This window comes from Garra rufa, chromosome 15 (assembly GCF_049309525.1).
Source record: "Garra rufa chromosome 15, GarRuf1.0, whole genome shotgun sequence".
NCBI classification, from domain to species: Eukaryota; Metazoa; Chordata; class Actinopteri; order Cypriniformes; family Cyprinidae; genus Garra; species Garra rufa.
In genome coordinates this window covers 40793591-40818540 of record NC_133375.1, presented here as the reverse complement: position 1 = coordinate 40818540, position 24950 = coordinate 40793591, and the positions used below count along the sequence as shown (strand labels likewise).

The 24950-nt window shown below is 33.4% G+C and overlaps 1 protein-coding gene across 1 annotated transcript in view; it reads left to right on the top strand.

Annotated features, from left to right (window-relative positions):
• gcn1 (GCN1 activator of EIF2AK4) overlaps positions 1-24950 on the top strand; it is a 76281-nt gene that overhangs the window by 22584 nt on the left and 28747 nt on the right. Inside the window, exons 18-34 of the mRNA XM_073819894.1 lie at positions 595-754; positions 835-1024; positions 1107-1231; positions 3871-4049; positions 4158-4251; positions 6290-6403; positions 7608-7806; positions 10789-10938; positions 13033-13220; positions 16054-16134; positions 16236-16379; positions 16457-16581; positions 20672-20861; positions 21106-21176; positions 22360-22525; positions 22906-23100; positions 24546-24792. Coding sequence (XP_073675995.1) covers positions 595-754; positions 835-1024; positions 1107-1231; positions 3871-4049; positions 4158-4251; positions 6290-6403; positions 7608-7806; positions 10789-10938; positions 13033-13220; positions 16054-16134; positions 16236-16379; positions 16457-16581; positions 20672-20861; positions 21106-21176; positions 22360-22525; positions 22906-23100; positions 24546-24792 — 2618 coding nt within the window. The remainder of the gene's footprint in view (positions 1-594; positions 755-834; positions 1025-1106; positions 1232-3870; positions 4050-4157; positions 4252-6289; positions 6404-7607; positions 7807-10788; positions 10939-13032; positions 13221-16053; positions 16135-16235; positions 16380-16456; positions 16582-20671; positions 20862-21105; positions 21177-22359; positions 22526-22905; positions 23101-24545; positions 24793-24950) is intronic.

The following is a 24950-nucleotide window of genomic DNA, read 5'->3' as shown; positions in this document are numbered from 1 at the left end:
ATATATATATATATATATATATATATATATATATATAAATATTATATAAATATAATTAAATATAATTTTATTAATAAATAAAATAATCGTTCATTAATCGTAATCAAGTTAAAATGTTCAATTAATCGAGATTTTGATTTTAGGCCAAATCGCCCAGCCCTAGTTTGACCCTCTTTTCACGTTCACTTTGTCAACACTGGGTCGGTATTTTTGCAGCAATTTAGGAAGATTTAGAAGTTGGAGGAGAAAATCAGATGAGAGTTTTTTTGTAAAAAAAAAAAAAAAAAAGCTGTATTTGAGCTGTATTTAAATGGAATTTTTAACCTTCAATCTGTTGAGCACCATTGTAGTCCACTATATGGAGAAAAATCTTGGAATCCTCAAAAAACTTAATTCCTTTGCAACAAAAAAAAGAAAGACTTGAACATCTTGGATGGCATAGAGGTAAGTAAATTGTCAGAAAATTTGTATTTTAGAAGTGGAGTAATCCTTAAAGAAAGTAAATAGGCTCAGTTTTGACTTTCAACAAAAGTGCAAAATCTTTACTTCGTGATCATGAGAAGTGTGACTCAAACGCTTGTCTGCTGTCCTCAGGATGTACCATCAGGCCACGATGATGGCCCTGCTGTCCCGTCTGTGGCGTGTGCGTAAGCGCGCTCAGCAGACTGTGAAGAAACTCCTGTCCTCGCTGGGCGGCTCAGGTCTGGCCCACGGCCTTCTGGCAGAACTGCGTGTCGTCATCAACAAACACAAGGTGAGGGATGAAGTGGAATTAAATGATCAATCTACATTGATGCATTTTGTATTTGCTCACTCTTACATCTCTTGAATCAGATTCTGCCGTCAGATGTTGTTTATACGGATACGGGCGAGCTTACAGAGATTGGACGCTCTTATGTCGCCCCACGGATTCTGTTGGATGCTCTGAGCGTGATCTGCTCAGTGACGACTCAGTGGAACGACCCAGCGGAGACTGAAAAACTGGCCCTGGATATTCTTATAGTTACCCATCATCCGTCCATCGGTCCGTCTCTTTGGTGCATCCGTCAGGAATATTCTAAGAGCTCTTCCTGAATCTTGTGTTAATCTTGCTCTTTCTCTTTCAGTGGCCATCAGGTCTGAGTTGTGGCCTTCTCTGCTGTCTGCTATGAAGCTGGACGCTGCTGAATTCATCGATAAACACCTGGAGATGATTCTACCTCGCCTGCTAGAAGCCAACACAGACAATCAGGTCTGACTGCCTGCATTTACAGTCGAACTCTGTTTTTTTAGCACTAAAAATACAGTTGAGGTCAGAATCTGAAAAATTGTAATTATTTTACGAAAATAAGAGGGTTCATACAAAATGCATGTTATTTGTTATTTAGTACTGACCTGAATAAGATATTTCACATAAAAGATGTTTACATATAGTCCACGATTTATAAAAATGACCCTGTTCAAAAGTTTACATACACTTGATTCTTAATACTGTGTTGTTACCTGAATGATCAACAGCTGTTTTTTTTTTTGTTGTTGTTGTTAAGTGACAAGTCCCTTGTTTGTCCTGAACAGTTAAAATGTTTAGAAAAATCTTTCAGGTCACACAAATTGTGTTCAGGTCACACAAATACAATGACTGTATGATTTTGAGATCCATCTTTTCACACTGAGGACAACAGAGGGACTCATATGCAACGATTACAGAAGGTTCAAACACTCACTGATGCTCCAGAAGGGAAAACAATGCATTAAGAGCCAGGGGTGAAAACATTTGAACAGAATGACGATGTGTAACCCCCCCGGCTCTTAATGCATTGTGTTTCCTTCTTGAGCATCAGTGAGTGTTTGAACCTTCTGTAATGGTTGCATATGAGCACCATACAGAGATCTGAATCAAATTTTGTGAGCTCTAAAAGCAGAATTGCAAAATATACATGGAAATTGTGAGTTTACAGATTTTTAGAAGTTGCGTTTATTTAGCAGTTTAAATTTTATCACACAAACAATCTTAAAAATCTGCATTTATTCCTTGCTATTGTTATTTTTTTCCTCTAAAAAAAAAAAAAAGTGACTCTCACAATTCAGCCTTTTTTTTCAAAGTTTATCTCAGAATTCAGACTTTTTTTGACACTATTCTGAGAAAAAAATGAGAATTGTGAGATATGAATCACATTTTGTGAGCTCTAAATGCAGAATTGCAAGATATAATTACAGAATTGCAAAATATACATGGAAATTGTGAGTTTACAGAGTTCTCAGAAGTTGTTTATTTTGCAGGTTTTTTCTCAGAATTTACGTTTATATCTTGCAGTTTAGATTTTATGTCTCACAGACAATCTTAAAATTCTGCATTTATTCCCTACAATTATTTTTCCATCTGAAAAACAATCTGAATTGTGAGAAAGTTGCTTTTTTTTAATTGAAAAAAAAAAAAGAATTGTAAATGTAAATGTTATTTTGAGAAAAAGTCAGAATTGTGACATTAAAGCAGAATAGCAAGATATAAACGTGGAATAACAAGTTTTCACAATTCCCAAAATTCATGTTTATATATATTTATATATATATGGTAATTCTGCTTTAATCTTAAAGGTCCCATATCGTCAAAATCAAAATTTCCTGGCTTTTTTCATGATAACTAAGGTCTAGGGGCTATCTAACTACCATATGAGTTTCAAAACAGTCAATCCACAGTAAACTGCACACAGCCTGCTTAAAGTAGCTGTTCATTTTCATGAGCAGCTGTGACTTCCGTAACGATGTGACGTCCGATCGACTCAAGTCACCGCCTTCAGTCACAAACCAACGTCCCACCCTCCTTTTGTCAAACCCCCAGACAACAACGCATCCATTCCATTGAGCAACAACAACAGGAAAACAAGTGGAGAAAACCCTGTTCAGTCGATAGATGTCAAGCTACGATCATTAACTTACACAGGCTTCAGAACAACGTTAATATAAGAGACCACCGGCACGTCAACTTCAGCCTCTTTCACACAGCGATTCCGGTAAATACACGGATAATGTGTCCCACGATTTGTTCCGGAATTGTTTAATTTGGTTCATTCACAGTTGTTTTCCGGAATCTGTGCGTGCTTTACACACAAACCATAAAGACATGTGACGTTTGGATGTGAGATGTAATGCGACGCGTACGTTTCACTAAACTGAAACTAACCTGAACAAACTGTGCTTCAGCGCTGATAGTGAGGAGCTGGCTCTGCCTGATGATCGCTGCTTCATTCCACTTTGCACGTAACGTTATTTTTCGTTGTGAAGAGTCGCTTGATAACGTGCATCATTACTACAACACTGCCTTTAGGTTCTGGCTTTGGTTCACACAGTTCCCGTAATTTTCCAGAATCAGCGCGCATTGTGAAAGGGGCTTTACTAAAGCAACAGTTATGTAGCCTACTGCATTCGGTGTTTGTAAAAGAAAAAACATTAATGATCATTCTAAAATATCCTGTTGAGTATCAGCTCTCTCTATTGCTCTGAGCTCGCTTACGCTTACAGCATACATGACCGTAGTTACCTGTGATTGGCCTGGTTGTGCGTCACTCAGAAAACAACAGGCCAATCAGAAGAGAGGCTCATGAATATTAATTAGATGGGCCAAAATCGACCTGTTTTTGACAGAGCTCCTAAAAAAGGAGCTGTAAAAATATATTGAGATGGATTTTGGCACTTATACCGCAAATATATATTCTTAAGGACATCAACAAATAAAATAAACCTCCAGAAATGTGTACGATATGGGACCTTTAAATTTATAGTTAAAACTTAACAATATATAATGTTACACCCTTGTCATGTTGCATTGTCAGATATGGTAGTTCACACATCAGTTGGGTTTATGGTTGACGTTGTGTCTTTTTCTCTCCGCAGGCCGTTCAGAATGCTGTTGGTTCTCTGTCGGTTCTATCCCCCACCAAACTGCTGCCACGTGTCATGGATCACGTGACCCAGCGCTTATCCAATCCGGCGCTGGGGCAGGTGACGCGTCAGGAGTATGCGATCATGCAAACGCCGGAGGGAGAACTTTACGACAAGAGCATCATTATGAGGTAGAGTCAACCGAACAAGATGGTGCGAGTAAACATTCTGAGATGAATGAATGAGAATCACATGGATCTGGTAGTTACTAGTAAACGTTGTTGTCTTGTTTTTGGCAGCGCTCAGCAGGAGAGCACAAAGAAAGGCAACATGAAAAGAGAGAATAAGGCATATTCCTACAAAGAGCAGATCATTGAACTGGAGCTTCAAGAGGTGAGAGAGAAATCAAACAAATGATCCGCTCGAACAGAAAAGGAGGCGAGGCGTTTACTACTGCATACTGAGAAGCTACTGTACACAGTTTATTTAAAAATAGTATTTACAGTATGCAACAAGTAACGTTCCAATAGAAATACAGAATATTCTCATCACATTGCGTTAGCTGTTTCATTGTGAGTAACATTTAGTTGTGATCTTTAAAATAAACAGTTATTCTGCAGTTTTATAATTAAATATTATGAAAATATGTAAAACGAAAAATGTAATAAACTGATACATTGCATTTTTAAAATGTTTTCATTGTTAAATATTGCGTAAAATATGTAAGTTCAGCAATACATTTCAGCAATTTTTGTGTATCTTACAATTTTCAGTATTTTATACACATATTATACAGAACTACATATTTTTGGTTTGATTTATTGTCTATTATTATAGACATATGTGACCCTGGACCACAAAACCAGTCATAAGGTTAAATTTTACAAAACTGAGATGTATATATAATATGAAAGCTCAGTAAATAAGCTTTCTATTGATGTATGGTTTGTTAGGATAGGACACTATTTGGCCGAGATACATCTATTTGAAAATCTAGAATCTGAGGGTGCAAAAAAATCAAAATCCTGAGAAAATCACCTTTAAAGTTGTCCAAATTAGGTTCTTAACAATGCATATTACTAATCAAAAATTACATTTTGATACATTTACAGTAGGAATTTTACAAAAAATCTTCATGGAACATGATCTTTACTTAATATCCTAATGATTTTTGGCATAAAAGAAAAATCAATAATTTTGACCCATACAATGTATTTTTGGCTATTGCTACAAACATACCCCAGCGACTTAAGACTGGTTTTGTGGTCCAGGGTCACATATATATGTGCATATATATATATATATATATATGTAAATGCAGCCTTGATGAGCAGAAGATATATATCTTCTGCTTATCAAGGCTGCATTTATTTGATCAAAAATACTGAAAAAAATAATAATATTGTGAAATGTTATTTCAATATTTCTTCGTAAATATATATTTTAAAATGTAATGTATTCCTGTGATACAAAAAGCTAAATTTTCAGCATCATTACTCCAGTCTTCAGTGTCACATGATCCTTCAGAAATCATTATAATATGTTGATTTATTATCATTGTTGAAAACAGTTGTGCTATTTTTTTGGAACCTGTGATACTTTTTTCAGGATTCTTTGATCAGTAAAAGGTTAAAAAGAACAGCATTTATTTAAAATAGAAAGGTTTTCTAACAATATACACTACTGTTCAAAAGTTTGGGGTCAGTAAATTTTTATTCTTTCTTTTTTGAAAAAAATTAATACTTTTATTTACCAATGATGTGTTAAATTTAAAAAGGTGATAGATTTACGTTGTTATAAAAGATTTATATTTTGAATAAATGCTGTTCTTTTTAACTTATTCATCAAAGAATCCCGAAAAAAGAATCACAGGTTACAAAAAAAATATTTGGTAGCATAACTGTTTACAACGTTGATAATTCTAATAAGAAATCAACATATTAGAATGATTTCTGAAGGATTATGTGACACTTAAGTCTGGAGTAAGAGCTGATGAAAATTTAGCTTTGCATCGCAGGAATAAATTATGTTTTAAAATATATTAAAATAAAAAACATTATTTTATATTGTAATAACATTTTGTATTATTTTTTTTGTTTGTATTTTTGATCAAATAAATGCAGCCTTGAGGAGCATAAGAGACTTCTTTAAAAAACATTACAAGTCTTACTGATCCCAAACTTTTGAGTGTCAGTGTATATATATTAATTTTATTAATGAATGAATGAATTTCTTTAAATAAGAAATCAAAAACCTGTCATTTTAATGTCCAAGCTTTTGCCATTCAGATTAAAATCCATAAACAATCTGGGCTAATATTGCTTATAGTTCATCAGTCACACTAGAAATGAAACTAGCACATTGCATTGTGGGATACGGTATGTGGTGCATCAGGTCACATCTTGAGCTCCCCCTTGTGTTTGTCCTGTAGGAGATCAAGAAGAAGAAAGGCGTCAAAGAGGAGATCCAGCTGACCAGCAAGCAGAAGGAGATGATGCAGAACCAGCTGGAGAAAGAGTCCGGCATCCGTAAGCGTCTGCAGGAGGTGAGAGGTCATGCGCTACTAAAGATCAGGCTTGTGCACAATTCAGAATTGAATTGAGAATGACTCCTAAATTCCAATTCACTTCTAGAATTTGAATTGAATTTGAATTGATGTCAAAAACAGGATCTAGAATTACAATTCGAATTTGAATTAAAGGAAGCGGAATTGCAATTCAATACAAATTTAAATAAATTCATATACATAAGTGAAGTGTTTAACAATGAAGCTTTACAATATATGTGACCCTGGACCACAAAACCAGTCATAAGTGTAAATTTGTCGAAATTGAGATTCTTACGTCATCTGAAAGCTGAGTAAATAAGCTTTCCATTGATGTATTGTTTGTTAAAATAGGACAATGTTTGTCTGAGATACAACTATTTGAAAATCTGGAATCTGAGAGTGGAAAAAAATCTAAATATTGAGAAAATCACCTTAAAAGTTGTCCAAATGAAGTTCTTAGCAATGCATATTACTAATCAAAAATAAAGTTTTTATATGTTAATGGTAGAAAATTTACAAAAAATCTTCATGGAACATGATCTTTTCTTAATATCCTAATGATTTTTGGCATAAAAGAAAAATAGATAATTTTGACCCGTACAATGCATTTTTGTCTATTGCTACAAACATACCCCAGCGACTTAAGACTGGTTTTGTGGTCCAGGGTCACATATGTCAGATATGATTTCATTACATATTCTATAAATGATATTAGTTTGAACTACTTGTACAGATTACACTGTGTTATTTGATTACTTTGAAATGAAAATAACATTTTGAACAAAACTAATCAAACATTGAGGGAGTAATTTATTTCAAGAATTTGATCATTATCTATATGTTGAACAAAAAAATGCAGGCTTGAGGAGTGACTAGTTATGTGTAATGAAATTATGCTACTAAATTAAAAAAATTATGTAGTTGTATGTGAGATTCAACACATTCTTTCTGTTGTATGACTGTGTGGAATGTCTTTGAATTGCCATGAATTTAATTCCACTTCCTGTCATTCCAACTCCAATTCAAATTCAACTTCCTGTGGGGCGGAGTCAATTCAATTCAAATTCCAACTCGTGAATTGAATGGCGGCCAATTCTGAAATTTTGAATTGTGCACAAGCCAGCTAAAGATCACCTGAAACACGGCCATTAGCATTAACAAACCACTGAGCTGCGTCTCTGTGTGTCTTGTTCTGTCTCAGCTGGACGTGGAGCTGCAGAGTGCAGTTGGGCTTCTGGAGGCGGTTCTGGCCCGGCGTCCTCCTCTGATCTGGATGCATCTTCCTGGAGTCCTGCAGGTCGTTCTGCCCCTCCTTCAGTCTCCTCTGGCCGCTCCTCACATCAAACAAGTGTTCCTGAACATCGGTATCACTCTTATGCCTAAAGAACTGCACCACCTGGGTATGTCTGCCTTTTTCTGTTTGTTTATAACTTATTGACTCTAATTAAATGTCATTTTTTAATGCAAATGCAAGATTGTTTTTGCATATAGAAATAACAGATATTGTGTATTTGGTTTAATGTGAGATTGTGGTTCAAGTGAATATACATTTGTGTTAATAAAGAAATAAAATTGCATTTAAAAGTATATTATCTCAACAGGTACAATAATTGACATTTCTAAAGTGAATATGCATTTGTGTGAATATTTTTTTATTAAATTAAAAAATGGTATTTCAACAGCTAATAAAATTGACATTTCTAAAGTACTATCAGTTTGTGTAAATAAAATAATGTAAATTAAATAAAACATGAAATAAATAAATGAAATAAGACATTATTTCACCTGGTAAAATTGATATTTGCACAGTTGAATATGCAAGTGAATATGCATTTGTATAAATGAAATAATAAAAATAAAAATAGTATTTTAACAGCTAAAATATTTGACACATCTTAATATGCATCTGTGCAAATAAAATGTAATTAAATTAAAAATTAGGGCCGGGACTTTAACGCGTTAATTTAGATTAATTAATTACACAAAATTAACGCGTTAAATTTTTTTAACGCATTTTAATCGCACTTAATTTTGCACCGCGGAACGTTTCTCACTGGATGAGTTTCAGCGGACCGATTATACTGGAGCACCAACTAGCGTTCAGACCAAAGCGACCAAAGGAATGCGCATATCACCGCAGCACATCGAGCCTCAAGTATCACCTCAATGCTTTTACAGAAGGTCTACCTACCTATAGGGTACCTGAATTTCTGAAATGTAGGCTACTATATTTCTAAATATCCCAGTGTTTCCCCTACCATTATCTTAGGGGGGCGCGTTTACAATGTCTCCTCCAAGAAAACACGGACTGGATCGCGGACTCCATTCATAAAAACCGAATTTACTATAGCGTGGAATGCCACGTAAATTCGTCGATTTTTGGATTGATAAATCAAAAGTTCGTCTGTCACTTAATTCAAATCGCGATATGGACTAGTATCTGTGAAAACTGAAATGCAAAAAGACCGTTTTAATATGAATCCTGCATGTACGGTTTGCCTCTGTATGTTAGAATGGCAGAGACGCCCTTTTTTTTTTTTACTGCACGCATGATGCTCCCGTTAATTTTTTGCATTTGCATCTCACATGAACAGATAGACTCAATCTCCAAAGCTACTGTCAGTGTCACATTTACCGTTTCATTTGAGAAAACTAGCATCATATCATACTTTACACACAGAAACTTCACGGCAACCTGTCAAAATAAAAGTACGGTTTAACATGAAACAGAACAATATTCCTATTTAAATAATAATTGACAAAAAACAATATATATGATAAAAAATAAATATAACAACAAGATTAACCACTTAATTGTAGAAAAAAAATACTACGATTATTATTTAAATGTTAAATTATTATTATTTATTGATTTTAAAAGCAAACCTCTGTTTGCCAAAAATTAAAAAGGTTTATTTTTTCGTTTGATTAAAAATAAATAAATGTTTATGCTTTCATCTGATTATGAGAAAAATTAAAACACAAGAATTTCTTAAAAAAAAAAAAAAAAGCAAAAGATTGTAAAGCCCTATTGTTCAAAATGTTAAAATAGAGAGTTTTGGGTTTATTTTTTCACTGAAATAAATGTTTTCGTTATTACACAAAGTAGGGTAAAGTACAGAGAAAAAAATAATGGAAACCTAGGGGAAACACTGTATCCTATTGCTACACTTAATGGCAATATTGCACTGGTCTGTTGGACTTGGTTGAACAAAAATAAACAATATTTTGTTGCTTAAGCTTATGTATTCAGTCATTATTCAATGGTATACTAAAAATCCATATGAAAAAACTTACTTCTCACTGTTCTCAGGTCAAATATTTATATGCGATTAAAATGCGATTAATTTCGATTAATTAATTACAAAGCCTCTAATTAATTAGATTAATTTTTTTAATCGAGTCCCGGCCCTATTAAAAATATATTATTTTAACAGCTAAAATAATTGATATTTACATTTCCAAAATTAAATGCATTTCAGAAAAATGTAATAAATACATTATTTTAGCACGTAAAATAGTTGGCGTTTTTAAAGATATGCATTTGTGTAAGTAAGTAAATAAATAAATCAATAAATACCATTATTTCACCTGCTAAAGTAATGTACATTTCTGTGAATATTTGAATATGCATTTGTGTAAATAAAATAAAATTACATTTAAAAAGTATATTTTCTAAAATGAATATGCATTTGTGAAAAATAAAATCATAAAACTAATAACAGTATTTCAACAGATAAATTATTTTACATTTCTGAATATATGGATATTTTTGAAGAGAATATTAATCTGTGCACGAATTAACAAAAATATATTTTAACTAGAATATTTTAATTAGAAATATCCATTTTTGTCGAAATGAAGTAAAAAAAATACTTTATTTCATCTGTTAATATAATTTACATTTCTAAAATCAATGCATTGCAGAAAAATAAAAAATATATATTATTTCAGCAGGTAAAATATTTGGCGTTTTTAAAGATAATATGCATTTATGTAAGTTGGTAAATAAATAAATAAATAAATAAATACCATTATTTCACTTGCTAAAATAATGTACATTTCTGAAGTGAACATGCATTTGTGTAAATAAAATTATAATACAATTAAAAAAAAAGATTAACCAGCTAGAAATCTCTATATGATGATTTTTAAATGCCTAATACAGTAATGAGCTACTGGAAAAATCATCACTGTTTGCGTTTATTAAATGTTTTCACTTCACTGTTTTAACCTAATTCAGGGTCTTTATTTCTCATATAAATGTTTTATGTAAGCCTTTTAATGCGAATGCACATTTAAAGCTGCTTGAGATCATTTTTGCATGTGTGAATAACAGTTTTTCAGATGTGATTCAGATCTGTTTTTCTTGGTTTATTCAGCGGTTCTCGTGGGTCATGTGACCCTGCGTCAGCTGAAGCCAGAGTGTGATTTGGATCCTGCCTGGGCTCAAGAAGATCTGAACACAGCGACACAGAGAGCCATCTCACTGCTGCACACAAACACAGCACCTCAGAGAGATGGCAAGACCGGTGAATAACACACACCCACACTCAGGACATTCATCAAAACAAAATTACAGCTATGGCAAGCTGTTTTCACATTTAATCTATGAAATGTACTAGTATCTATTTTCATGCTACTAGTTCTTCCATTAGCTACTAGTGATTGTTTTTATCTACTAGTACTTACTCTTTAGCTACTAGTATTTTTTTTTTTAAATACTAGTACTTCATTTGATAGTAGTTCTTATTTATTAGATACTGGTATTCATTCATTAGATACTAGTACCTATTAAATATACACTAGTACTTATTATCTACGATATAGTACTAGTACATATTATACTAGTATTAATACTAGTACCTAAATAAATCTAACTGATATTTCTAAATTGAATAGATTTGAAAAAAAAAAAAACTAAAATAAATTGTTTACCTAAATAAAACAAGTATTACACCAGCTAAAATAAATGACATTACTAATTAACAATACACTATTATTATCAGATAATAGAACCTATTAAAATATACTAATACTTATTCATTAGATATTAATACTTCTATCATTAGTGACTAATAACTATTCTATTGTTACTAGTAATACATTTCACTTTCATTCATTGACTTTTATGGGAATCTTTTATTCAGATATCTATTCAGTTCTGACTATTCCAAGCTACTAACAAATTTTTACGTTTTTATATACTAATCATTAGGCACTAGTACTTTTTTTTTTTAGATACTAGTACCTGCTATTAGGTGGTAGTAGTATGTATTAAACATACTAGTATTTATTTGTTATATGCTAGTATTTATTCATTAGATACTAGCCCTTATGTTAGATACTAGTACTTATTGATAAGCTTCTAATACTTTGTAGGTACTAGTACATATTTATTAGATTCTAGTGCATATTCCAAATGTTACTAGTAAAATTTATTAGCTAGTAGGATTTTTAATTAAACTCTACTTTGGCCATGCTGACTAGTCGTAACATAAGACAAGTTAGAAAAGCAGTTGTGACTAGTATAATAAGATATGTTACTAGTAACAATCACAAAATAATCTAGCGTCTAATAAAAAGTACTAGTAGCATTAAAAAGATACTAAAGATAGGGCTAAACGTTAAAACGGCTTGCCATATTACAACATGTTTTGGTGCAAGAAAGAATAAAAATGTAAATAAAAATATTAAAGACATGTAGTTTAAAGGTCTTGCTAACTTCTGTAACTGCGTCTCTTTGATGTAAAACTCATTTGAGATGTATTTGTGTCTAAATTGCAGGATCAGGTGCATTTGTCCTGTCAGCGCCAGCGTTCTCCTTGTTTCCAAAAAGAAATCTAGCGTCTAATAAATAAGTACTAGTACCTAATGAGTAACTACTAGTATCTATTGAATAGATACTAGTATCTAATGAAAATGAATAGTATTTACTAAATAAGAGCTAAAATAGTAGTTAAGTATTTAGTATTTATAGTATTTAATAGTATTTAAATACTGAGCTTTATTACTAGTAACAAGGAATCTAGTGCCTAAAAAATAAGTACTAGTATGTATTAAACAGGTACTAGCATCTAATGAAAATAAATGGTATTTACTAAATAAGTACTAGTGTCTAATGAATACTTACTACTAGCATTTAAAAACATTAGTCACAATTGGAATGCATACTAGTCAGAACTGAATAGTTAATATCTGAATCTGAATGATACCCATATAAGTCAATGAAAAAATACGAAATGTATTACTAGTAACTGTAAAATAGTTACTAGTCACTATTGAAACAAGTACTCTAATGAAGAAGAACTAGTTTCTAATGAATAGTATATTTAAAAAGTTACTACTACTTACTAGCGAATGAATAAGTACTAGTTGTTAGATACTAGTAGATACGAAGATAGATATACTATAAAAAAGATATTAGTAGCTAAAAAAGTACTAGTAGCATTAAAATAGATACTAGTACATTTGAAGGACTAAACGTTAAAATGGCTTGCCATATTACAACAGGTTTTGGTGCAAGAAATTGTTTTTTAGTTTTAAAGACGTGTAGTTTAAAGCTTCTGTAACTGCGTCTCTTTGATGTAAAACTAATTTGAGATGTATTTGTGTCTAAATTGCAGGATCAGGTGCATTTGTCCTGTCAGCGCCGGCATTCTCCTTCTGTTTCCCGCTGCTGCAGGCGGTGTTGAGTCAGAGCAGTGGATCCTCGGAGGATACAGAGCTCATGATGACCCGCGCGCTACAGGTCATCAACACTCACGCGCAGCTGCGGTCGAAATCCAACGACACAGACACAATTATAGATGAGGTACAGTTGGGTTTTCAACTAGTTTTTTTTTTTTGTTAATTTGTGTTTCTGATGTATTGTTATCAACTTTGCGGTAACTTTCAGGAAATTTTGACACATCTGAATTAAATTTTGTTTTATTTGAATTTGATCAGATATTCATAATGAGAAACAAATTGAGATTCATAAAGGCATGTAAATGTTCTTATTAGGGCTGCTCGATTTTGGCAAAAATCATAATCACGATTATTTTGGTCAATATTGTAATCACGATTATTTAAACGATTATGACAGGCTCCAAAACTGTACACAGTGATTAATTTAAAGATAGCAATACAGCGAGAAAAAGATACAAATAAAAAAAACAGTGCTTTAAAAATACTGAATACTTTTAAGCAAGTCTAAAGTAGTCTAATAATACTACAGAAATTGAATTTGAATGTAAAATAAAACAATGTCTTCACTCTAATAGTTAAACATGCTTTGTTTCTTATTAAAACTAAAAACGTCCTTCATTCAAGAGCAGTGAGTGATGTTTCTTGTATAAAACGTATTTTTACGTTTTATTCATATTAGGCACAGAGACGCCAAAAGGAATATTATGTGTTGCCGCTTTAACCACACGGACCCATTATACTGTTACGCACGGATTTTCATTCTCAACTGTTTATGTTCATTTAAGACATAACTGACAAGAGTTTACATGAATAATCACCAAGCCCCTCATTTTGAAATATTTTTGCGTGTATTTGACCGTTTAGGTGCGCACCTTGAGCTAAAAGATAACTTTCATGTCCGTGTTCTGCTCCGTCTCTGAGCGCATTAACAAAGGACAGCGCAAGTTTTCTTACGTGCTATTAAAAACACAACATCAAAGAAACATTAATAAATCAAGCACGTCCCATTTTATGAAAGCCACCTTACATGATTTTGCTGATTTGCATGTGAAATTTGGCTTTTATGGAGGAGCGAAAGCGCACCACTGGTAAAAGGGCAGAATGGGGCGCAATAATCGTTTCATCTCGATTACTGCATTTTCATGATCGTTTGAAGCAGAAATCGAAATCGAAACTGAATTTCGATTAATTGCACAGCCCTAGTTCTTATATATAATTAAATAGCGTGCAAATGAATGGCATACTTAAGCTACCGAATGTGACTTGGTTTTATTTTATGACTTTAGTTTATATCTTGCAATTCTGACTTTATTTCTTGCAATTCTGACTTTATAACTCGCAATTGCAAGAAAAAAAGTCAGAATTGCAAGATATAAGAGTTGCAAGAGTTTATATCTCACAGTTCTGAGAAAAGATATAAACTCACAATTGCGAGAAAGTCAGATTTGTGAGTTTATGTCTCACAATTCTGGCTTTATATCTAGCAATTCTGACTTTATAACTCGCAATTGTGCATTTCTATCTTAGAATTAAAAAAAAAAAGTCAGAATTGCAAGATGTTAACTCGCAATTGCAAGAAAAATGTCAGATTTGCGAGTTTATATCTGGCAATTCTGACTTTATTTCTCACAAATGTGAGTTTATATCCCGCAATTCTGACTTTATATCTACCAATTCTGACTTTATAACTCGCAATTGTGTGTTTATATCACACAATTCTGAGCAATTCTGACTTTGTCACTTGCAATTCTGAGAAAAAAAGTTAGAATTGCAAGATATAAACTCGCAATTGTGAGAAAAAAGTCAAAATTGCAAGATATAAACTCGCAATTGCGAGAAAAAAAGTCAGAATTGCAAGATATAAGAGTTCCAAGAGTTTATATCACACAATTCTGACTTTATTTCTCGCAATTGTGAGTTTATATCTTGCAATTCTGACATTTTTCTCAGAATTGTGAGATACCAACATAATTGCGAATTATAAAGTCAGAATTGCGGGATATAAACTCACAATTGTGAGAAATAAAGTCAGAATTGCGAGATGTAAACCCGCAATTGGGAGAAATAAAGTCAGATTTGCGAGTTTATGTCGCAATTCTGACTTTGTCTAGCAATTCTGACTTTATAACTCGCAGTTCTGACTTTACAACTCACAATTGTGCATTTATATTTTACAGTTCTGAGAAAAAAAGAATTGCAAGATATAAACTCGCAATAGCGAGAAAAGAAGTCAAAATTGCAAGATATAAGAGTTGCAAGAGTTTATATCTCACAATTCTGATTTTATTTCTCCCAATTGTGAGATATAAACACAATTGCGAGTTATAAAGTCACAATTGTGAGAAATAAAGTCAGAATTGCAAGATAAACCCACAATTGCGAGAAAAAAAGTCAGATTTGCAATACTGACTTTACAACTCACAATTCTGACTTTACAACTTACAATTGTGCGTTTATATTTCACAGTTCTGAAAAAAAAAGTCAGAATTGCAAGATATAAACTCGCAATAGCGGAAAAAAAAGTCAGAATTGCAAGATATAAGAGTTCCAAGAGTTTATATCTCAAAATTCTGACTTTATTTTTCCCAATTGTAAGATATAAACACAATTGCGAGTTATAAAGTCACAATTGCGGGATATCAACTCACAATTGTGAGAAATAAAGTCAGAATTGCAAGATAAACCCGCAATTGCGAGAAAAGTCAGATTTGCAATTCTGACTTTATTTCTTATTTATTTGACTTTATTATTTATATTTGTTTTTTAATTCAGTGGCGGAAACAGGCTTCCATAAATATATAAAAAAATTAACTATTAAAAATGTAGCTTTATCTGTACATGTTTTAAAAGTAAAATCTTCTATAAATGTCATAAATTCCATTTATAATGACTCTCACCATGTCTGTAGAACCAAAATCCCGGCAGTTTATAATTAATGCCTTTTTTTGTTTGTCCAGAATGGCCCAGAACTGCTGCCCAGAGTCAGTATGCTGCTACTCTTGACCAAAGTGATCGGCACGTCCACCCCTCGCCTTCAGGTAGAGACTCGCATCCAGATCAGCTTTCAGACGCACACTCTGTTTGAGGAGATTCGTGAAGTGATTGTGTGTGTGTGTGTGTGTGTGTGTGTGTATTGTAGGTTTTGGCATCAGGCTGTCTGACGGCGTTGTGCGCCAGCACTTCAGGGCAGGAGGGATGTGCGCTTGCCGAACAGCCTGAGATTGATGTTCTGCTGGAGGCTTTACTGTCCTCCTGCTTCTCTGTCAGAGACGCTGCTCTCAGGGTCAGTGCTTTTCTCGTTCTTATGCGTATGACATTATGAAATCCTTTTAATCAAAGCCCTTGGACTCGCTCTTGTAGGGTCTGCTGGAGATGGAGTTTGCGTTACCCACCGACAGCGCTGACGCCAACGGTCTGAAGATGCTGAGGAGACTGTGGGTGGCCAAATTTGATGTGGAGGAGGAGGGCAGAGCGCTGGCGGAGAAGTGAGTCACGCAGTTTAAGTGCAGAATCACATTTTCACACTACAGCTTCTGGAGATGGTCCTAATGGGAGTTTGTTTGGTGCTAAAGCTGCTTTCCAACTCAGACACGCAGCAGTAAACAACACACAAGTTCATTTGAAAACATCCATCTGGGAAACGGTTCATCATGTGGACTCCAGTGCAGTTCACGGTTGTTCTGAAAGCAAACGGTGAACTGCTGTTAATGTGTAATTTTTTAGAGCTAATGTTTCTCATGAAATTTCTCATTTGGTTCAGCAAAATAAAATAATAAGGTGTTATTATACCAACTAAAATCTTGGACCTTTTAAAGTGAATATGCATTTTTGTTAAAAGAAAATCGCTTCACCATTTAAAATAATTTACATTTTTAAATTCACTGAATATGTATTTTTGTCAAAATAAAGGAAAAGTATATAAAATAGGGATGCTCATATTGACCGTTTACCGTTAACCGACCGTAAGAATTTTAACCGATTATTACTATCAGTTAAACGGTTTAAAAGGTTTTTTTATATATAGTTTTTTTACGTTTGCTGCATGGTGAAAGAAAAAAATAATGCTTTACGTAAGTTATCTGTTTAATCACAGGCGCGTGTGGACACGTGCAGTGTGGCTGTTCAGGCATATTTCGCTGAGCAAACACCTGCTTCACCTTCACTTAAGTTAGTTAACTGATGTAGTACAGTCGTGGCTTAAAGTTTTTGAGAATGACACAAATATTAGATTTCACAAAGTTTGCTGCTCAACTGCTTTTAGATCTTTGTTTCAGTTGTTTCTGTGATGTACTGAAATATAATTACAAGCACTTCATACGTTTCAAAGGCTTTTATCGACAATTACATGACATTTATGCAAAGAGTCAGTATTTGCAGTGTTGGCCCTTCTTTTTCAGGACCTCTGCAATTCGACTGGGCATGCTCTCAATCAACTTCTGGGCCAAATCCTGACTGATAGCAACCCATTCTTTCATAATCACTTCTTGGAGTTTGTCAGAATTAGTGGGTTTTTGTTTGTCCACCCGCCTCTTGAGGATTGACCACAAGTTCTCAATGGGATTAAGATCTGGGGAGTTTCCAGGCCATGGACCCAAAATTTCAACGTTTTGGTCCCCGAGCCACTTAGTTATCACTTTTGCCTTATGGCACGGTGCTCCATCGTGCTGGAAAATGCATTGTTCTTCACCAAACTGTTGTTGGATTGTTGGAAGAAGTTGCTGTTGGAGGGTGTTTTGGTACCATTTTTTATTCATGGCTGTGTTTTTGGGCAAAATTGTGAGTGAGCCCACTCCCTTGGATGAGAAGCAACCCCACACATGAATGGTCTCAGGATGCTTTACTGTTGGCATGACACAGGACTGATGGTAGCGCTCACCTTTTCTTCTCCGAAAAGGCCTTTTTCCAGATGCCCCAAACAATCGGAAAGAGGCTTCATCGGAGAATATGACTTTGCCCCAGTCCTCAGCAGCACCATACTTTTTGCAGAAGATCAATCTGTCCTTGATGGTTTTTTGGGAGAGAAGTGGCTTCTTTGCTGCCCTTCTTGACACCAGGCCATCTTCCAAAAGTCTTGGCCTCACTGTGTGTTCAGATGCGCTCACACCTGCCTGCTGCCATTCCTGAGCAAGCTCTGCACTGGTGGCACTCCGATCCCGCAGCTGAATCCTCTTTAGGAGACCATCCTGGCGCTTGCTGGACTTTCTTGGACGCTCAGAAGCCTTCTTAACAAGAATTGAAACTCTTTCCTTGAAGTTCTTGATGATCCTTTAAATTGTTGATTTAGGTGCAATCTTAGTAGCCACAATATCCTTGCCTGTGAAGCCATTTTTATGCAACGCAATGATGGCTGCACGCGTTTCTTTGCAGGTCACCATGGTTAACAATGGAAGAACAATATATGTATATGCTGTTTATGCACCACAATGGCAAGTGGCAATATTGGGTTATCAGAGAGTGAATTTGTGAGTGAATGTATTTAAATTCTGAATGGATTATAGTCTAGGAAGTGCGCAATAGGCGCTCCCCTTACAATCACTGGAAAGCTGTCACTCATTTTACTGTAGTTCATCGCAATCCCACAAAGTTAATAAAAAGTAATAAAATAACCTTTACACTGCACAATTAATCTCTTATTTACATCATGTCTACACTTTCTTTGTTTTAATGAGAGAGTTCGCGAAAGTGTAGAAATCAGCAGAACTGAAGACCGGCACTTTGTGTGGTGAGTGAATTGTAATTTAGCCGCGTCCGATTGGCCAGTACGACCATTAAATCAACAGATATGTCTGTGAACGCTTTAAAAACACGCGTCTCCACACCATTTGACCAGTGGATGAAAAGACCCGAACCGCAAATTGAAAGGATTTTTGTGATGGTGTTTTTGTCGCGGATCTAACAGTTAAAAGGCAGCGTTCCAGTCTATCCGTTCAGCATGTCCACATGTTTAAAACTAGGTACAGTGAGGTATAGGCTGGCCTGCTATATATATTTATGTCCGACGGGAAGAACAAGACCGGTACCGTTCTTCAAAGCGCATAGAAGGATTCGGTGTGTTTAAGTTTTGTCATCTTAATTAGATTGTTATTAAATTTATATATTTAGTGTAGGCCTATTTATTTTATTCTTTTTTATATATTTTATTCTGATTTTCTGTGTTCTCAGAAGCGCTGCTGATGCATAATAATTTGAGTATATGTGAATACAGTTTTTGTTGTTGTTCCGTTGCTCTGTATGCTGTTGTTTGCACGTTGAAATAAAACATTTGCTTGTATTTTTATGTATCATCACAGATACTATTACTACGATTCTATTTTTAATCTGATTTATCATTCAAATTTTATCAGTTAACGGTTAATGTTCGAATAAGGAGCAGCGGTTGTCGGTCAGGAAAATTAACCCGAAATGAGCATCCCTAATATAAAATAAAATACACCATTTCACCTTCTAAAATAATTGACAATTCTGAAGTGAATATACATTTGTGTCAAAATAAAAGAAAACAAAATATAGTATTGGCATTTCTAAATTGAATATGGATTTGTGTCAAAATGAAATAAAAAAAATTTAAATTAAAAAGTTGACTTAAATAAAATAAATATATTACACCAGCTAAAACAATTGACATTCCTAAATTGAATATGGACTTGTCAAAATAAAAAAAATTAAAAAGTTTACCTAAACAAAAAAAAAACATTACACCTGCTAAAATAGACATTTCTAAATTAAATATAGATTTGTCACAATAAAATAACTGAAAAAATGTACCAAAATAAAATAAAAATATTACGCTTGCTAAAATAATTAAAATTCCTAAATTGAATATGGATTTGTCAAAATAAATGAAAATGTTTACTTAAAATAAAAATATTTCACCAGCTAAAATATTTGATATTTCTAAATTGAATATAAATTTGTCAAAATAAATGAAAAAGTTTACTTAAAATAAAAATATTTCACCAGCTAAAATAATTGATATTTCTAAAGTGAATATGAATTTGTCAAAATAAAATAAAAATAAAGTAAGTTAAAAAGTATATCTAAATAAAATGTAAAAAAAAAAAAAAAAATTACACTAGCTAAAATAAAATAAAAAGTCAAAATTAAAAATTAAATAAATGTACCTAAATAAAACAAAAATATTACACCTGCTAATATAATTGATATTTCTAAATTGAATATGGATTTGTCGAAATAAATGAAAAAAGTTTACTTAAAATAAAAAATAATACACCAGCTAAAGTAATTGATATTGTATAAATAATTGCACTTGTATAAATAAAAAAATATTGTCACCAGCTAAAACTTTTAAGTTTTTTTTTTAAGTGAATATGCATTTGTCAAAATAAAATGGAATACGAGTACATTTTTCATTGTACATTTCTACAGTGAATATAGATGTTAAAATAAATAAATAAAAAAAATATATTTTACTTGCTAAAATAACTAAAATTTCTAAAGAAAATTTGCATTTATCCAAATAACATGAAATAAACTAAAATAGTTGACATTTGTGTAAATAAAGTCGTGATGTTGTGCTGTTGGGTGAGTGTTGCTCATGCAGTGTCTCTGTCTCAGGCTCTGGCAGGCTCTGTGTCTGGATCTGGTCCCTGAACTCTGTTCGCTCCTGATTGAAGACGTGATCCACCACGAGGAAGCGGTGCGTTCGGCGAGTGCAGAGGCTCTGTCCAGCGCCGTCGGCCAGTACCACGAGCAGTCGGCCACCGTCCTGACCCAACTCACTGAGCTCTACCACCAGAAACTCTACGTGAGTCTCACAGCCCACATAAATCCTTCATCACAGCTGCAGACTCCCAGAGAGATTGACGGCTGAGTTTAATCTGTGAAATTAAAGCCTGTCATGAATCACTCAGATGCTCATGTTTAATGCATTGCCCTACTATTGAAAAATCGAATGGCCGTCATTGTGAAGGCGAATCGTTTTGTGGATTGTGGTTTGCATGAGTGAATGGGACGGCTTTGATTTAATGCTCAATGACGTTTGTGTTCAGAGACCTCCTCCGGTTCTGGATGCTCTGGGACGCGTCATTTCTGAAGCTCCTCCTGACCAATGGGAGGCCAGGTAAGAGAATGACTATGAGTTATTATAGAAATTGATTTCATTTTTAGTTTTCATGTATTTAATTCAATAATTTTTGATGTCTTTAGACAGCATCTGGCTGTTATAAAAATTAGTTATTTAGAAAATTGTCTTGTTTTTAGCCTTTTGTTTTTGATTTAATTGTTTACTGTATGTATATATGTGTAGTACATATAGTATATATTTGTAAAAATATTTACATGTATATATTTATATTCATATAATTTATACAGTGTATAAGCACTGGTTTTTATTTATGATATTTATTGCTTTTTTTGTTATTTTTGTGATTTCTGATTCATTTTAGTCTTTATTTTTAGTTTTCATTCATTTATTTATTCAGTTGTTCATTTTTTATGTCCTTGGACAGCGTCTGTGGATTTTAGATTAGTGTTATTTTTAAAGAATTGAAAAGTTTTTATCAAACTTATAGTTATTTAGATTTTTTTTGTTTAGTTTTTCTTCATTCATTTATTCAGATATTTATTATTTTTTGTGATTTCTGATTAATTTTAGTCTTTTTTTTTTAGTTTTTAGTTTTTTTATTTATTCAGTTGTTTATTTATTATGTCCTTGGACAGCATCTGTGGTAATGAGTTATTAGACAAATTATAGTTAGTTGTTTCTCTTAAATTGTTTCAAAATATTTTTGTTTTTTGATTTTAGATTAGTGTTATTTTTAGTTTTTGTTTGTTGTTGTTTAGTTTTATGATGTCTTTTGACAACATTTGTGGCAAAAAAAATAAAAAAAGAGTTATTATAAAACTAGTTATTTTGATTTTTTTGGGGTTAATTTTTATTCATTTTAATTTTTTATCCTTATAACCTTTATAACCCTTATATTAAGAAAAACTTTTGGTTTAATTGTTCATGGCATGAGTTAAATAATTGCATAATTTGACAAACAAGTTCATCATCTCAGTCTCATGTTTAAATGCTTATATAAAATGTTTTGATTATGATTTCAGAACCTATATTTAAAGTTCTGCCTACAAAATGTCATACATACAATACAATACAATACATTCTTTTCTTGTTTTGATCAGAAATTTTTGGAATACTTGTGATAATCAGCATCATACAACAGATGTGGTCCTTGAGCATTGTTGATCTGTCAGTTTCCTCCATAGATAGAGATTGTGAGTGATGTGTTTCCTGTGTGCAGGTGTGGCATCGCATTGGCGCTTAACAAACTGGCTGAGTTCCTGGATGAGAGTCAGGTGACGCCCCTCTTTCTATTCTTTGTGCCGGACGCTCTGAATGACAGACACGCCGAGGTGCGGCGCTGCATGCTGGACGCGGCGCTGTCCGCCCTCAACACGCATGGCAAGGTACTCAGTCAAGCCCAAATTACTAAAAACCTAAAAAAAAAAAATTTAAATGATTTAATGATTAAATGATTTAAATTAAAATTGATATCTTACATGTGAAAGTTTAAGTTAAGCATTCAATTTACTAACTGAAACTAAAACTGCAATAATAAAGAATAACAACGGAACAAAACATATTGTTTCACCAGCTAAAGTAATTCACATTTCTGAAGTGCAAATGCATTTGGAAAAATAACAGTAAATTAAAATGTATAATTTACCTCCGCATTTCTGTAGTGAATATTTATTTTTGTAAAAAAAAAAAAAAATTTAAAAAAAGCTTATTTATTTATTTTTTTATTTTTTTATTTTTTCATAAAAACTGTCTCTGTTTTTGTCAGGAAAGCGTGAACTCTCTGCTGCCGGTGTTTGAGGAGTTTTTGAAGAACGCACCGCAGGACGCCAGCTATGATTCTGTGCGTCAGGGCGTGGTCATCCTCATGGGCTCACTGGCCAAACATCTGGACAAGAGTGACCCTAAAGTCAAACCCATCGTGGCCAAGCTGATCACAGCCCTCTCCACTCCCTCACAGCAGGTCTGCATCTCTCTTTGTGTGTTTACCTGGAAATAACATCTGTTACTATGGTATTTGCTTTATATATATAAATATACATACAGTTTATTTTTCGGTTCATATTTTTGTATTCTTCTTAATTTTTTTTATTAGTTTTTAAATTTAAAAATATTTTTTTATTTATGTATGTATTTATTTATTTATTTATTTGTCAGTTTAATGGGTTACCTCTAAATACTTGAGCTGACTTACTGAAAATTGAGTAAAGGTTTGATTAAGTTCTGGTGGTATTTATGAACTTTATGAACTTTATTTATTTCCTGAGGTGAAATGTTACTTGTTAACTGAATGCAATTATTATAAAAAAAAACTATATAGTAGTAATAAAATTAAATATAGTATAACTATAGTTTTTAATAATTATACACTATATTGCCAAAAGTTTTGGGACACCCCCTTCTAATGAACAGGTTTGACTATAAGTCTTAATGTTTATTCATATAATGATATTCTAGTAAATTGTGTGCTTTTAATTTTACCCCTTTCTATTCCAACATGACAATGCCTCTGTGTATAAGGCAAGGTTCAAAATAAAATGATTGATTCAGTCAGTGTGTTTGAACTTGACTGGTCTGCATAAAGCCAAGTCCTAATCCCACCTAAACACCTCTGGCATGACTTTAAATGTAACGTTTCTTTAAAGTTTTGTGTTTTTACAAGTGAAAAAGAGAACTTGCGCTGTTCTGTGTATGCGCATGGACATGAAAGTTATCTTTTAGCTAAAGGTGTGTGCCTAAACAGTCAAATACACGCAAAAATATTTCAAAATTAGGTGCTTGGTGATTAATTGTCAGTTATGTCTTACATGATTAAAGTTGAGAATGAAAATATGAGTGTAACAGCGTATTGGATCCATGTAGCTCTTAAAGCGGCAACAAATAATATTCCTTCTGCCGTCTCCGTGCTTAATATTAATAAAACATAGAAAATACAAAGAGAAAAATTACTCGCTGCTCTTGAATGAAGGACTGTTGTAGTTTTAATAAGAAACAAAGCATGTTTAATTTTACATTCAAATAATTACTTTCAATTTCTGTAGTAGGCTGTTACTACTTTAGACTTGCATAAAGTATTCAGTAGTTTTCCCCCCAAAAAAGCACAGTTTTTTTTTTTCATTTGTGTTTTTTTTCTGTTGTATTGCTATCTTTAAATTAATCTCTAATATAAAGTTTTGGACCCAGTCATAATCGTGTTAAATAATTGTGATTACAATATTGACCAAAATTATCGGAATTATGATTTTTGCCATAATCGAGCAGCCCTAGGTTACTTATTAATTGCGTGCAATAATTAACTGGTATATTATTTATTATTTACATACAGAACGCAATATGCTCACATCAGTACAGAGATAAATGTATTTCTAATCATCACTGACTAACATGCTTGTCTCTGGTCGTCCTCAGGTTCAGGAGTCTGTGGCCGGCTGTCTTCCTCCTTTGGTTCCTGCTATAAAGGAGGATGCCGGTGGGATGGTGCGGAAGCTTCTGCAGCTCCTTCTGGAGAGCGACAAATACGCAGAGCGGAAGGGAGCCGCGTACGGGCTGGCCGGGCTGGTCAAAGGTCTGGGCATCCTGTCTCTCAAACAGCAGGATATCATGACCACTCTGACAGACGCCATCCAGGACAAGAAGAACTCCAGACGCAGAGAAGGTGAGCAGAGCTGCTTGATTATGGAGCTTTACTGAAAACCATAATCAAGTACTGAATTTGAGTGTAGTGGGCTTTATTGGCATGATAAACAATATGTTTAAAACAATAAATAGTAATATATCTCTATAATTGTATTAGGGCTGTCAATTTAATGCGTT